Source organism: Salvia splendens, chromosome 1 (assembly GCF_004379255.2).
Source record: "Salvia splendens isolate huo1 chromosome 1, SspV2, whole genome shotgun sequence".
In the NCBI taxonomy this organism is placed as follows: Eukaryota; Viridiplantae; Streptophyta; class Magnoliopsida; order Lamiales; family Lamiaceae; genus Salvia; species Salvia splendens.
This window is the reverse complement of record NC_056032.1, coordinates 9,552,323-9,566,915: the sequence shown is the minus strand read 5'-3', so window position 1 is coordinate 9,566,915 and position 14,593 is coordinate 9,552,323. Positions and strand designations below refer to the sequence as shown.

Genomic DNA, 14,593 nt, shown 5'->3' with positions numbered 1-14,593 from the left:
GATATTTTATTTTTATTAAAAATTGAAATTAATCAATTTTATTGAGATATATCTTAGGAATATAACTTAATTAAGTTGGGACCAATAAAATATATTAGTTTTATAATAAAATATAACAAGTAAATATAACTATTAAGACAAAAATATGAGTGTAATATGACTCATAAGGGAGACCGATGAAAGTATATATAAAAAGTTAAAAACATCAGTATAGACATGTCATACATCGGCCGTAAAGGAAAATGTCAAACAAATAACAGCTTACCGTCATTGTCGCAAACCCCATCTCAATTCTTTGTTAACTCATTTTCTATTCTTTTCCCCTTCTAACAATTAACTAAACTTAGCCATAAATATATATATATTTTCCTAATATTCTTATACTACTCCGTTTTATGTATGGCTTTACTTATAAAATTATATGGCATTTATTTATAAAAAGAAAATTACCTGACATAAATATATTCGTACTGAGTATATTGTGTTGTGCGTCGCACGTGATTGTTCCCAAATAGGGAGTATTTACTTCTGTATACATTGCACACACATCAAACCTGACGTCTATCTTTTTCACAAACACAAACGCTCAATGGAAGAATTTGGCGGCGCCGCCGCCGCCCGCTCTCGTAACCACCGCAACGGTTCGCCTTCCGATCGACTTCTCGGAGTATTCATTCAGCATCCGGCGGCACCGGCGCTAGAGCTCTCGGAACAGGACATCTTCAACACTCCGTCGGGGAGCTCTCCACCCTCACCCACACACTCAGGCAGCCCTAACCGGACGCGGAGCCTCCACAACCACAACCACCCGAGGAATCAGTACGGAATCCTAGCGGCGCTAAACGATAACCTCAAAACCCGATCGGGATCCGATAACCGGCCCGTCTTCAACCACAAGGCGTCCGCCTTGGTCTCCCTCTCGTCATCGTCGTCCACCTCCCCCGCCGCGTCGTCCTCTTCTCGGATGGCGATTCCGAGGAAACCGCCCCCTCCGCCGCAGGTGGAGAGAATGCGAATGCGGCTGCGGCATCAGTCGGCGCCGGTGAACGTGCCGGTAATACCCGCGGCGTTGAGGAGGAGAACGCGGGATTTGGAGGAAGTGCTGTCGGAGGAGGAGGAGGAGGAGGAAGAGGGGGAGGATGCGGAGATGAGCAACGGAATGATGCTGCCGCCGCACGAGGTGGTGGCGGCGCGGGATTCGCCGATGCTGGCGAACTCGGTGCTGGAAGGGGCTGGGCGGACGCTTAAAGGCAGGGATCTCAGGCAGGTGCGCAACGCAATTTGGCGAAAGACTGGATTTCTTGATTGATTTTGTTTGTGGTTTGGATTTAGAATATGATAGCATGATTTTCTGCATATGTAGGGATGTTCTGTACATAAACGTGGGAAGTTACAGCTATAAATTTCATTATTTCTTTTTTGTTGCTTTAAAGATTTAGTTTTGTTATCTTTGTGTTTTTCTTGATGATGAATTATTGTTAATTTCTGGTAATTAAGCTATTTTGATTACTCCAAAAACGACCATTAGTTCCACAACATAATCTTTCATAGTACTATTTCATACCCTGTGATGAAATCATGAAGGAGAGACCATTGAAAAGCGAGATATTTCTGGACCAAGAGTTTTAAACTTCTGTAAAATAGAGCATCAATGTTTCTTAACTATAAATTACAAAAAATCAATAAAAATGTATGCATAGCATTATTGATTCAGAACAAAACAATGCGAACAAAAGCCCTTGAAACTCAAAAGTGATGTATGCTTGAAGGAAATGTGGTTGTACATGTTCTTGTGCTCAATCCATTTAAATTATTTTACTAGTAGAAAAGAAAGTTGAAGTGGCCTAGCAGAATTCATGATAGTTCTTGGACATGTTACAAACTGCTTCCTTTTACATGATTGATGCGGTTTATATGCGGAGATAGCATCTTGCTTGTATTAGCGATGTTGTAGACTTGTAGCTGTCAGTGGATGTTATGGAGCTATCAGGAAAGGAAGAAGAACTTGCCTGTTAGCTAATTGGCGCTGCCACAGCTGCTCTGCGGAGTTGATATCTTCAGGAGGCATTGATCCCTCATCCCTCAATGAAAATAGTTTCGGTAGCAGCTCCTCGATGTGGTTGAGTTTTGCTTATGAGCAATCAAGTTGTGCTAATAATGTTTCTTTTCGATTTTGACCCTTATCTGATAGTATTAGGTTACAGACTGGTGAATAAGTGGATACTATAGATCTGAGGAAAGGATGCCAATAAAATAATTGCTTAACCTTTATGCTAAGGTATAATGTTTCTAAGACATCTATGTGAAGCTAGAAAGTACTCAATCTGACCAGTGCATGAAAAGTAAAACTAATGAAATAGAACATGCGTACAACTTAAATCAGATATGGGATAATCTCAGGAGTGATTTGTGACGGGGCCTGGTTAACATTGAAGTCAGTAATTGGCGAAGGTTTAGGATGGTTTTCAGTTCTGCTATTGGAATGTTTCGAAGTTCAGCCATGTGCCATTTTCAGCTCTTAATAGCCCCTGATTAAAAAGCTTGGTTTTTTATCTCTTTATTGCACTTTTTGCTCTTTATTCTACTGTTTTGGTGCGCGTTGGGCGTTGAAGATCCAATAAACTAGTACAAGTTTAGGTACCAAAACAGCTTATGGACTATCAATTGAAGAAGAAGCCAAGTCTGTTTATTTGAAGATGTGGTCTCTCAACCGTAGATGCTTGAACAGAGATTGTGCAGTAGGTGAAGATGACTTCAGCGGGGGGGGCATCAAATGTGAATGACAGGGGGTATAATGTTCATCATATTTAAAGGAAAGTGTGGAACAGGAGATAAAAAAAAAAAAAATCTGCAAATAAAGAGCATGCTGTATGCCAGATTCTTATACGGCAGAAAGTGGGGCTGAAAGATCAAGTTGGTGCTAGTGAAATACAGTATGATGGTGAGATGAAGAAAATACAGAAAAAATGTGATAAGCGGATGAAGAAACTTATATGGGATTACCAACAGAAAAATTGATACAAATGTGGGAGGATAAAAAGTTAAAACTGGAGACAGATCACAAATTGGAGGGCACCTTTATTCGGGCTATGCATGGTGCAGCCTCTGCAGCTTTTGAATGACAAGTTTTAAGATAAAATCAAAGATAACAATATCCTAAAAGATGCACAGATGAAAAATCTTGAGGAAAAGCATTATCTGCTATCAATGGGGAGAGACAAAAGGTAGGTGTTGACTAGCCAAAGAAAAAGCTTGCTCTAGTGAACTGAGGGTTATTAATGGTGATCAGTCACTTGGTTCTCAATCAGATGATCTTGTGAGATCAGATTAAGCTTCTGCAACCTGCAAGCCAGCCAACAAAGCTCCGGTAGATGGGGTTTTTTGGCAGCTGCATTCTTTATCTGCAAGGCCTGAGGGAACTGGAGTGGTTCTGTCTCTATATATTTCTCGTTCTGAAGGAATTTTGGAATTGCATTCTGATTGCCTGAACTGAACAGGTCCTTGTGTAGTTGCTACTTGCTAGTGAACGAAATGCCGAATTTGCAGAAAGGCTAAATCACACTGTTTTGCAGAATGATGTGTCTGGGAGGTGACGAGTACATCACAACAGCCGAATCAGGTTGTAAGGGAAAATGATGTGGTTATTCCCCAAGAAGTGATGAGCACATGAAGATGGCCAAATCAGGTTATTCCACAAGTGGATATAGATGCAAGCAATCTTCATGGACCTGGCTTCCTTTTGAATCAAACTCACAATCCCTCATCTTGGAATAACTTTACCAATTAATGCAACTTATGCTAGTTACGGGACATAAACATAAAATTTGCTTTATGGTACATGAATCACACAATAGTTGCACCATGGTGGTCACAATTAAGAGAAGGTATAGAGGATCCTTCTTCTTGTTTTCTGGATCCTACTTGCAACTTGATCTTAATGATCTCCTGCTAATAGGGAGATTATCTGAAGTGTGCGGTAGTGAAATAGTATTATGATTCAAGGAAAAGTAATATAGAATATAAATGGTCCTGTTGCGAGCATATACAAAAGGCTCATGTTCTTAAATTGCAGTTACTTGGAGAAAAGATGTCATGCCTCTCTTATTTCCTTTGTGTTGTGGTGTGACTTCATTGAATCATGGATGCATTTGTGATGCTTAGATGCTACTTAAAGTTATGCTTCCATCACGTTGTACAAGTGTAAAACGAACCGTTCCCTAAAGCAACGGAATATCACCAGAAAATAGATCCTTGAGAATGAATAACCCAAAACGAGCTAAGAACAATCTTTCCTCTCATTCATGTTCTTTCTTTGTCTTTTGTTTACTTGTCGCTTTTAGTACGTTTCCATTTTCAAAACCAAAATCAACTAAAATTTGCTTTCTTTCTCGTTAGATTCACAAAGTTATGGAGTAGCAATTATCCATTCCTCGTGGAATCGATATCTCTTGTACTACTTCGTCGTTGGTTGAAGTGATTATAAGTGCTTTAAATTTGTTTCTTTCATCTATTAATACGATGATTGTGTATGAATAGGGTAAATGCGTAATTACAAATTAGCCTGGCTACGATCGGAGCGGATTCATTTATGTCAAACCCTAAAACATTTCCTACTCCACACTCACAACAAAATAAAATGGGCCCGCCATCACTTATTAAAATTGCTCATGTTTATAAGATTATTTTATTTTATTGTGAGTATGGAGTAGGAAATGTTTTAAGGTTTGACATAGGTGATCCGCTCCGGACTACGATACCATTATCAGGTAACATTTGAGACGAAATACCAATGCGGATCTCCTACTCCAACACTCATAACACACTAAGATCTATACATATATAAAAGGGGAGTTTTGGAGATATTTACAAAAATGTCATTTAAAAAAATATAAATTTATTGAATCTGATTTTATAATTAATATTGTACCCGTTCAATATATAACATAATCTTCAATTCCATTTAATCATGGTACACTGCATATTAGAGAGTCAAGGACGCTACATATTCCATAATGAGTAACACAGAGTATTTTAATTTCACACAATCCCTTAAATGTTATTCATTATTTGTAATCATAAAAAATGGGGATATTACAACTATTAGTAAAATACGTTCATTTAGTAGTATTTTGTTATTTATATCTATACATCTATCTATACATGAATTTGAATATTTTAAAATTTTAGTCCAAATTTGCTATAAATCTAAATATTTGGTCATCAAAATTCGTAAGTGCAACTATTTAGGCGTTTTACATTAGTAGGAGTAACGTATATAATATATTAAACAGTTACATAAGCTGAAGCATCAAAAGTTTTAATTGTTGGGCTATGTGAAACGGATGAAGGTTGTTCATATGCTAAAAATTGAAATAATTTTATATCAAAGTTTGTGGAATGCATTAAATTGTCATCTCTAGAGTTAAAACTTACAATATTCTATATATAAAAATGCAGAACCAAGCATACAAAGGTCATTTTTAAGTCATCATAAGCTTATTTTTACGTCATTATAGTAATGATGACATAAAATGATCTTAACATGACCTCAACCCCGAATTTTATAATATGACCTAAAACTACTTTATAATGACCCTCCGTGTTTTTATTTAATTATTGACCATTAGATTGCCAAATCTCAAGGTCAGGATTTGGTCTGGATTTTGTATTGAAATCAATTTTTGTATTGATCATTTTCATATTTTCATATATATATATATATCGCACTGATTTGTGAAAATGATGGAAAAGCAAAGCTCTACACACAAAAGAACTTAATCCAGGTATTGAGAAGCGAGAGAGTCAGACCGGGCGAAACAGCGGTCTAACTGGGTGACTCCACTCTGTCAAGATGCATCATTAGCGAAGATCCGACGAGTGATGGGTGGATGACCGATAGTGAAGATAAAAATGTGACAGTGAAAGTTAAGGGGAGTAAATTTGGTTTGTATAATATAATATTTATTGGGTTGTATAGTATTTATCTTTTACGATCATTTAACATGGTTGAGTTAAAAATCAATATTCAAACCCCAACCAATATGATTTTTTTAATCTCTATTTTTTTTATCGGTAAAAGCAGTGGTTTTTTAATCTATATTATATATGATTTTTTAAATCTCTATAATATATTCTTTTTTAGATGTTGCTTAGAGTATTAGCAATGGTTGGGCCCTCTAATAGAGCCACTTCTTTTTTTTATTATTTCCACTTTTATATTTAATAAGTTATTAACTTAATTAAATTAAAATGTAAAAATATTATAGTACATGAAATAAATTTTAATTTATCTCAAATATGTGACAGATTATTAATTAATTAAATGAAAACCTTAATTAGGTCATCTCAAATATAGTCCATTAATTTAATAAAATTATTGGCCCACTAATTTATAGTTTAAATATAAATTAGGGTTCCATTTTCTTAATCTTCTACAACAACCGCCTTTCTTCTTCTTCCTCCAGCGTTTCTTCCTCTCTCTTTCTGTTTCAACAAAAAAAAGAAAGAAAAGGAAGATCATAGGGCCGATCATCGGCTATCTCACCATAGTGGATGGCCAATCGACCCCTCATTTGGATCGGCCAAGGCCGATACATCGGCCTTTTGGGGGAGGGGGTCGATCGACGACCTTTCCGCCGTAGTGGTGGGGCGATGGAGGCCGATGGGGAAGGCCCCTCCATTGACCCTTCATTGTGAGTGCTCTTAATATTTTAAAATTTTAAAGCGAAGCCAAGTCCTGAAAAAGTTTTTTTCCCGCCCACTTTCATGAAATATTGATAAGTATGTTATAAAATTTGTTAGTATGTCTTGAATTCGTATAGTTTGCCGTTAGCCGAACGGGGGTCTCGCTGTGTGCCTAGCTCGTCGTCTGTGTGCCTATTTATATAGAAGTAGGGCGCATAACTCTATACTCTGAAAACAATCTGAATATAATATGTTCTCCGTTTCCGCCTGTGGACGTAGCCAACGCAACGTTGGTGAACCACGTAAATTCTGTGTCTCTTTACGTTTGTGTTTATCTCGATTACACTATTGCTCTATTCTATCACAACAAAATTGTATTAGCATATAATATACAATATCAATATATGATTGATTTGATATAGAGAATAAAGGGATGTCTCAAATCACACTATTTTTGACTATTGGATAAAATAAAAATTCACTTATCGTATTGCAATGATGCTCGATTGATTTGATCAGTGAGAGGAATGTGTGATTGAGATTTTTTGAGGCAATGTATACATTTGTTTGGTTCAATTTGTGTTGCTTTTTATTAACCTAACTTTGCGCTAACTATGGAAAAGTCATTTGTGCAAATTGCGTCTTATACGAATTTCGTAAAATAGGACATAAAGAAATAAAATGAGTAAAATATGAAATTCCAAGATTAAATGTGAATAAAGTAAAAGAGATCAAGAAAAAAAGTGAGTAATAAATTAGAAGTCAATTTTCATTTTAAATAATCCCTACGTTCCATAGTAGTGGAGTCATTTTACTATTTTGGTACGTCCCCTAGTAGTAGAGTCATTTCTATTTTTAGTAAAAGTCAACACATTTATTCTCACTTACTTTACTCTTTCTTACTTTATTCTTTCTTACTTTATTCTCTCTTCATCTCTTTACCTTTTTCATTTTCTATTTTATTCTTCTTTTACTTAACCCACTTAACACAATTTTTCTTAAATCCCGTGCCGAAAAGAAATGGCTCTACTACTATGGAACGAAGGGAGTATAAGACTATTTTTTATGGATGGCTGGAAATGGATATGTGACTAGAATTTTTGTTTTCCTCTTTTCATGATTTTTTTAATTGTATAATTTTAGTAGCATGCACTATTGGATATTAATACAAGATTTATAGTATGAGATATAGATATAAAAGTGTTGTTAGATTGTTAAATCATAGTTGTCGTGATTGAAAAGGTTAAAAGTTAAAACCAATGATATATTATACTACTACTACTATTATCTAATGGGTAAAATAAAAATTCACTTATCTTATTGCATTAATGCTCGATTGATTTGATCTGTGAGAGGAATGTGTTAATGAGATTTTTTGAGACAATTTATACATTTGTTTGGTTCAATTGTGTTGCTTTTTATTAACCTAACTTCGCGTTAACTATGGAAAAGTCATTTGTGCAAATTGCATTCGATGCGAATTTCGTAAAATATGACACAAAGAAATAAAATGAGTAAAATATGAAAGACCAAAATCAAATGTGAATAAATTAAAAGAGAACAAGATAAAAAAAATGAGTAATAAATTAAAAGTCATTTTTCATTTTAAATATACGACTATGTTTTATGGATGGTCGGAAATGGAGATGTGAGACTAGCATGCTCATAGAATTCACATACCATAGAAAACTCAGCAAAACAACTTCACCACGCTACACAATGGGTCAGTGGAGCCAGCAAGGCTCCATCCCAAGCCTTGGTATGCTTCTAAGATTTATATATGTAACGTCATGACCACCATTTTTGTCATAGTTATGAGAAAACAAAAGAAAATGAGGCAATATAACCATATACCTACCTTAGAAATATGTTCTTCACTCAAACCTTTCAAGCGTATATTAATTCCTTGTTGATGTCAAATCTTAGACCAATGCACAATGAAACGTGAGTTTTGTTAGCTTGTAGCTGTTTTTTTTTGGACTGTTGTAAGCAGTCATATACCATATATTTCATAAATTGAAAACCATATAGTTGCATTTGATTTCACTTTGTTAATTTCTTCGTGTTTTTCAGTATAAAAAGTATGGTTGATGTACTCAAGGATCCAAATTTGAATTATTCCACTTTTTTTACTGAGGTACGTATTATTGTGAGTTACTATATTATTTTTCATGAATGTCATCCTTATAAATTGATTGTTAATTATATGTAGGTTGATTGGTGTCTCTTTCTGCGAAAGCCTCAATGCATTCTGAATGTGCGAGATTAAGGTTACACATGTAAAAATTTGATTAAGATTGGTTTTCAGTCGCCCAATAGTTGAAATTTTTGGTTTTGGTTTGATTTTGAGATTGTTCATCTGTTACTGATCATTTTTACCAAAATAACCGACAAAAGCCAAATTTTAAAATTCTATTCAACTTTCAACCAATAAAATTAATACTAGCTCCGTCCCACATTAAGTGTCACATTTAGTGTGGGCACGAGTTTTAAGAAATATAAAGAAAAGTGAGTTGAATAAGTTAGTGGATTATGAGTCTCACTTATATATATATTAGTTTTATAATAAATATGAGTAGAATTGGTTGGTGGAATGTGGGGTCTACTTACCATTTATGGTAAAAGTGAAATGTGACTCTTATTGTGGGACGGACCTAAATGACAAAATGTTACACTTATTGTGGGACGAAGGTAGTAACTTAGTTTATGGCTGGCAAATCCTTCGGATTGGGTCGTTATCCGGTTAACCTAATATCGACCCAATCCAATAAGGTCAAACCCTAAAATCGTCGAGTTATTATCTTTGACATTGTTCACCGACTTAAATTATAAGTAATATAGAAAGGACACACAACTAGATGAAACTATTTAAACTGATTTAGAGGAAGTTCATAATAAATCAAATAAAAGTACATAACTTCATTTATTTAAAAAAAAATGCTATTCACGTGTCATTACCGCGACAATATTTGGTGCCGAAGTTGCTCGTGCAGGACACTCCTCCATTAGTTCTCCACATGAATTTATGTATTACTTCCACCATTACTATAGTCCTGAGGGTCTTGAGACGGGTCCATATGTAGCCCCGGACGATTGGTTTCCATGTAGTTAATAGATAAAATTTCAATATGTCATTTCAATAATTCATGCTCAAGGAAAATAAATCCTAAACATGAATACTACGGTTTAGAGTTACCGATTTGATTCTCTAAAGAATCGTCGATTGCTCGCGCCTTCTCCACGTGATGGTCTTCAATACTAGACCACAGATCTTCTAACTGGTTCCCGAACTGTATCTCGATATCAGGGTGGGCTGATTTTATCAAAATACTAGGACTCGAATAAAGAAGACAGAACTTTCTCACGGAGGAGAGCTGAAAAACTCACGGATGAGAAAATCATGAAAAATTCATCTCCTACTAAAGAGAGGAGAGGGACGAAAATTATCAATGAAAATAAGTATGTTTTCTGTCTCATTTATTCTTCTATTTATATTAAGTTCATATTGGGCTCAGTCAATGATCTATGAAAGGTTTTGGATATGGCCTCACCCAATTAGCTTTTTACTAATTAAATTGAACACACAATTTAATATAAGCTTATATTGGAATATTACAAGCAGCCACTACAGAAGTAATATTGCACTGCCCATCCAAATCCGAAATTACAAGTAATCCGAGTTTCCATTTTGTTTATTGTTTATTTCCCGCGCTTAAGATATAAATGTCCATTAATTAATTAATGTCTGCTATGGACTTAATTAATCAACATCTTATTTATTCCAAGAGTGGACTTAGCAAGAAACATTTATTTATTATTCATAGAGTAATAAAACTCCAACTGACCAGTTTTCGAATAATAAAACTTTGTTCAAGCTCCTCTTGAGGACATTATCAAACGAGACTCACCTCGCGCACGATTCAACATAATAGCAATTCTAGCACTGCTAGATATTAATCACCACTACCCAATATATCCGGATTATTGGGTTGCGAAAAACCCGCACCATTTGATAAGTCAAAATAGTGCATAACCAATACCGTATGCTCAATGCTAACGTATGTAGATTAAGAAATAGTATTTTATCAAGACCTAGTCTTTCGGTAGATATCATAAAGACACGTCTTGCTATTAGATCCATTCAGTGCTATACTACACCAACGTCATCTTATTTCAGAAAGGCTTAGAAATAATCGAACTGACATTGCAACCTTTCACGATAGGTAGTCTAAGCCTATCTGGGTTGAGAATTTCTTCTTTTTCTTTTGCAAAGCATTGCATAGAACCGACTGTGTTACCTTAAGTGGACGAGTCCACTCCTACAACCAGTCTACTAAGCAAAAGACTTAAACTTTGTTTGCTTCTTATACATTTAAATGTTTATAAAACATCTTATAAATTCACAAGCAAACACAATGTAATAATATATTGATTCTATTCGTGCGGAACTGCTCGAATAATACTGAATCGGGTTAAAAGTGGATTGTAGAGTTTTTCGTATGCAAGCAAGATTCTATTCGCGCGAACTTGCTCGAAACATGCTTTTCAGTATACCAGGCCTAACAATTTGGAGAGTTCAAGCCGACAATGATGACCCATATCATGGTCTAACCATTGTTGGTTATGGCCGTGAGGGCAATGACAGGTATTATATATGTCAAAACTCATATGGCGTCAAATGAGTTATAGAGGTTAATGCAATATTTTAAGGGATATCAAATCCGTGCTCTATTTTAAATTATAATTTTTTCAAAACAAGTATGTAGATTGTGGTTAGAGAAAAAAATTGGGTAATTGGTTAGAGAAATTATGAACTATTGTTGAAATTTGGTATTTTTCACCACCTTTAAAGTTGGTCGTATAAAACACAAACTTTCATAACTGTGCGAATTTCCCATAATAATTATTTTCGATCATGGCTAATATTGGCGTGAATTAATTAATCTCATGTGATGGCATATGCGTCAATTCTAAAATAGATGTGTATAAATAATCTCATGTGAGCTTATTAATATCCAAGTAATAATTCTATTATTTAGCCTCTAATTTCCAAATATTAGTCGCTATGGGAAATTTGCACAGTTGTTAAAGTTTGTGATTTGTTCGACCAACTTTAAAGGTTGTGGCAAATACCAAATTTCAGCAATAGTTTAATATTTTTCTAACCAATTACCCGAAAAAATAATTAGAGAAAGAAGAAGGAATAATATATAAGAGAAAAGTTTTCCAACTAATTGTCTAAACATATACACAATTTAGGGAATCAAATATCCCTAATTTTAGGGTTGGCGGTTTTTTATCCAACAGCATGATCCGACTCAAGCACGCACAAAGTGTACCAGACTCGAACACTTTTGGGTTTGGGTCATTATAGGGGTTGACCCAATAATATCGGATAGGGTTAGGACTGGGTTAGGGTTATCCATTAAGAAATAAAATTATTATTTTATTAATTAAAAAAATATTAAACTTTAATTATTATTTAGATTTAAATCCTGGTACAATTTTAATCATTTTATAACATGTTTTAATTGTGTAATACTATCATACTTTAATCGTGTATTATCATTTTCTGATTGTTATCGTGTCATGTCAAGCTAAATTTATAGAGTAGTACTCACTTACTATCATTAACAGTAGGACTGACATTTTATTGCATGACACGGTAATCCGCACGAACATGCATGAAATTATTAGGTTGGGACCCAATAAGAACTTGATAATTTAAGATTGGGTTAAATTCAACCTTATTGGGTTGAATCGATATCAGATTGACACGATACCTACTCAATCCATGAGATTTGTCAGCCTACCTAATTTATATACCATTACTCAATCCATGAGATTTGTCAGCCTACCTAATTTATATACCATTCTTTAGCAATAAATTGTATTTTAGTCTATAATATTATTAGTATTATCTGACAATTTTCATATTTTTGGTCTAATTTTTTTTTACATTTTGGAATTCAAAATTAACTGAAAGGACATTAGGGCGTATATAAAAGGTGAGTTTTAGAAAATTTAAAATAACGACATTTGAATTAAAAGTTTATCTATCAATTAAAATTACCAAATAATTATAACTCATTTACACAAACGTTTAAAACTAAAATACTCCATCCAACTTCTTTTCACACAATAAAAAATGAATCCCAAATTGAAAATTTGAAATATTGATTTTCGACTCATATTAGTAAATTTCGTGAGTAATGGAATGAGATCATGGTAGCCCTTTGGCTTTTCACCTCTTACCTTCATTATCTTAATTTTATTGTTTATGGTGTTTTAATTTCATGTCTTTCGATATTCTCATTTTGTGCTTTTGCTCCTATAAAAGGCTTGGAATTGTTAATTGTATATGTATTACACACCAATAAAAGCGTTCTTCCTCATTTCTCAAGCTTTTCTACATTTTATTGTGTATTTTAGAAGCACTATATTGCTTGATTCTTGGAGCTCCATCAATTTTGTCGATTCTTAGCGGATTTGAGGTGCTTCAACATGCTACGAGGAAGTTGTTTTATTTTTGGAGATAATACGTCAATTCGAGAGCACTAGCACAACATATAATTTGTCTTGTGGAAAAAGGGTTTTCCTCGACTCGACTTTTAGTTCATTTTTTATTTATTATTTTCATTGTAATTTTCATTCCACTTACGATTGCTTTCTTTAATTGGAATAGTTAGAGTATCGCTGGTATATAGTTAAAGAATTTTATCAAAATATTTCTAACAATTCTTAAGAGAATTAGGACATCCCTAAAACATGCTCATCTTACGCAATTTATTAGTACTATTTTTTTTATTAAAATTGAGAAAGTGAAAAAGTTTTAATATTTAAATTTTTGATAATTAGGAAAAGTAAAAGTAGAATAGTTTTTGAAGAATTTGTCTAGAACTATGTGTGTGACATCAATTTAATTCACTTGCAAAAAAATGTTTAATTGTGAATATGTGTTACTATTGGAAAAATACATTGTTTCCACTCAATGGTCCAAGAATAAAGTTATTTAAATAGAATATTAATCGAGTAATTCTCATAATTTTACTACAAACAGTATACTAGAATGATTCCATAATTTAAATGTAAACCCATCATAATTTTAATCTTCTTTTTTGATACAACAAATATTTTGTAGATCTACTATAAATATTTTATATGCCCAAACTTGCAAAGTATAGTTTTATATAACATACATATTTAATGCAATGTTATAAATTTACAATTTCTCATAGCAAGGTATACTTATTTATTTAAAAATCATATGTATATGAAAAGGAAATTATTAACTCAAAAAAGTTGTACATCTAAGACATTTTAAACCATAAAGTCAGTGAGAAATAATTTGATGACGTTAGAACTATTTATAAATTATTATCATAATTTTTGTTTTGATTTTTAATGCCATTGGAGTCATCTTATGGAAGACTTTTAAATTCTGTTACAATAATGAATAATAGACATTTTGCATAGTCAATATCAATAAAAGTAAAACATTAAATGATATAGGTCTTTTTTTTTGTAAATAGACTGATTTATATTTAATAAAATTATAGAAATAAATATTATTTCAAATAAAAATAAAATAAAATGACCCGACTAGAATTTAGAATAAGTAAACTAAATAATAATTTGTTATAAAATAGATTTTTTTAAGAATAAGTAATGTTTATACTCTAATAAAATTTACTACTACTTTTATCAAATGTATTATTATATATGTTTTTACTACTTTTAGATCCGTATAATAATGTTATTTTTTTATTTCAAACAAATATTTCATATTTTGAAGAAAATAAAATGGACCGGGTATAACACGGGTGTGATACTAGTACTATTATAAAATCCTACCATCAGTTATATGTTTATAATATTATTTTATTATATTGTGAACGTTGGAGTAGGA

General features: G+C 33.4%; 1 protein-coding gene across 1 annotated transcript; it reads left to right on the top strand.

Moving 5' to 3' along the window:
• Positions 1–392: 392 nt before the first annotated feature.
• LOC121795492 lies at positions 393–1,418 on the top strand. The gene has a single exon (XM_042194038.1). It carries the CDS (start codon positions 590–592, stop codon positions 1,307–1,309), a length of 720 nt encoding a protein of 239 aa, XP_042049972.1. The 5' UTR covers positions 393–589; the 3' UTR covers positions 1,310–1,418.
• Positions 1,419–14,593: the final 13,175 nt, after the last annotated feature.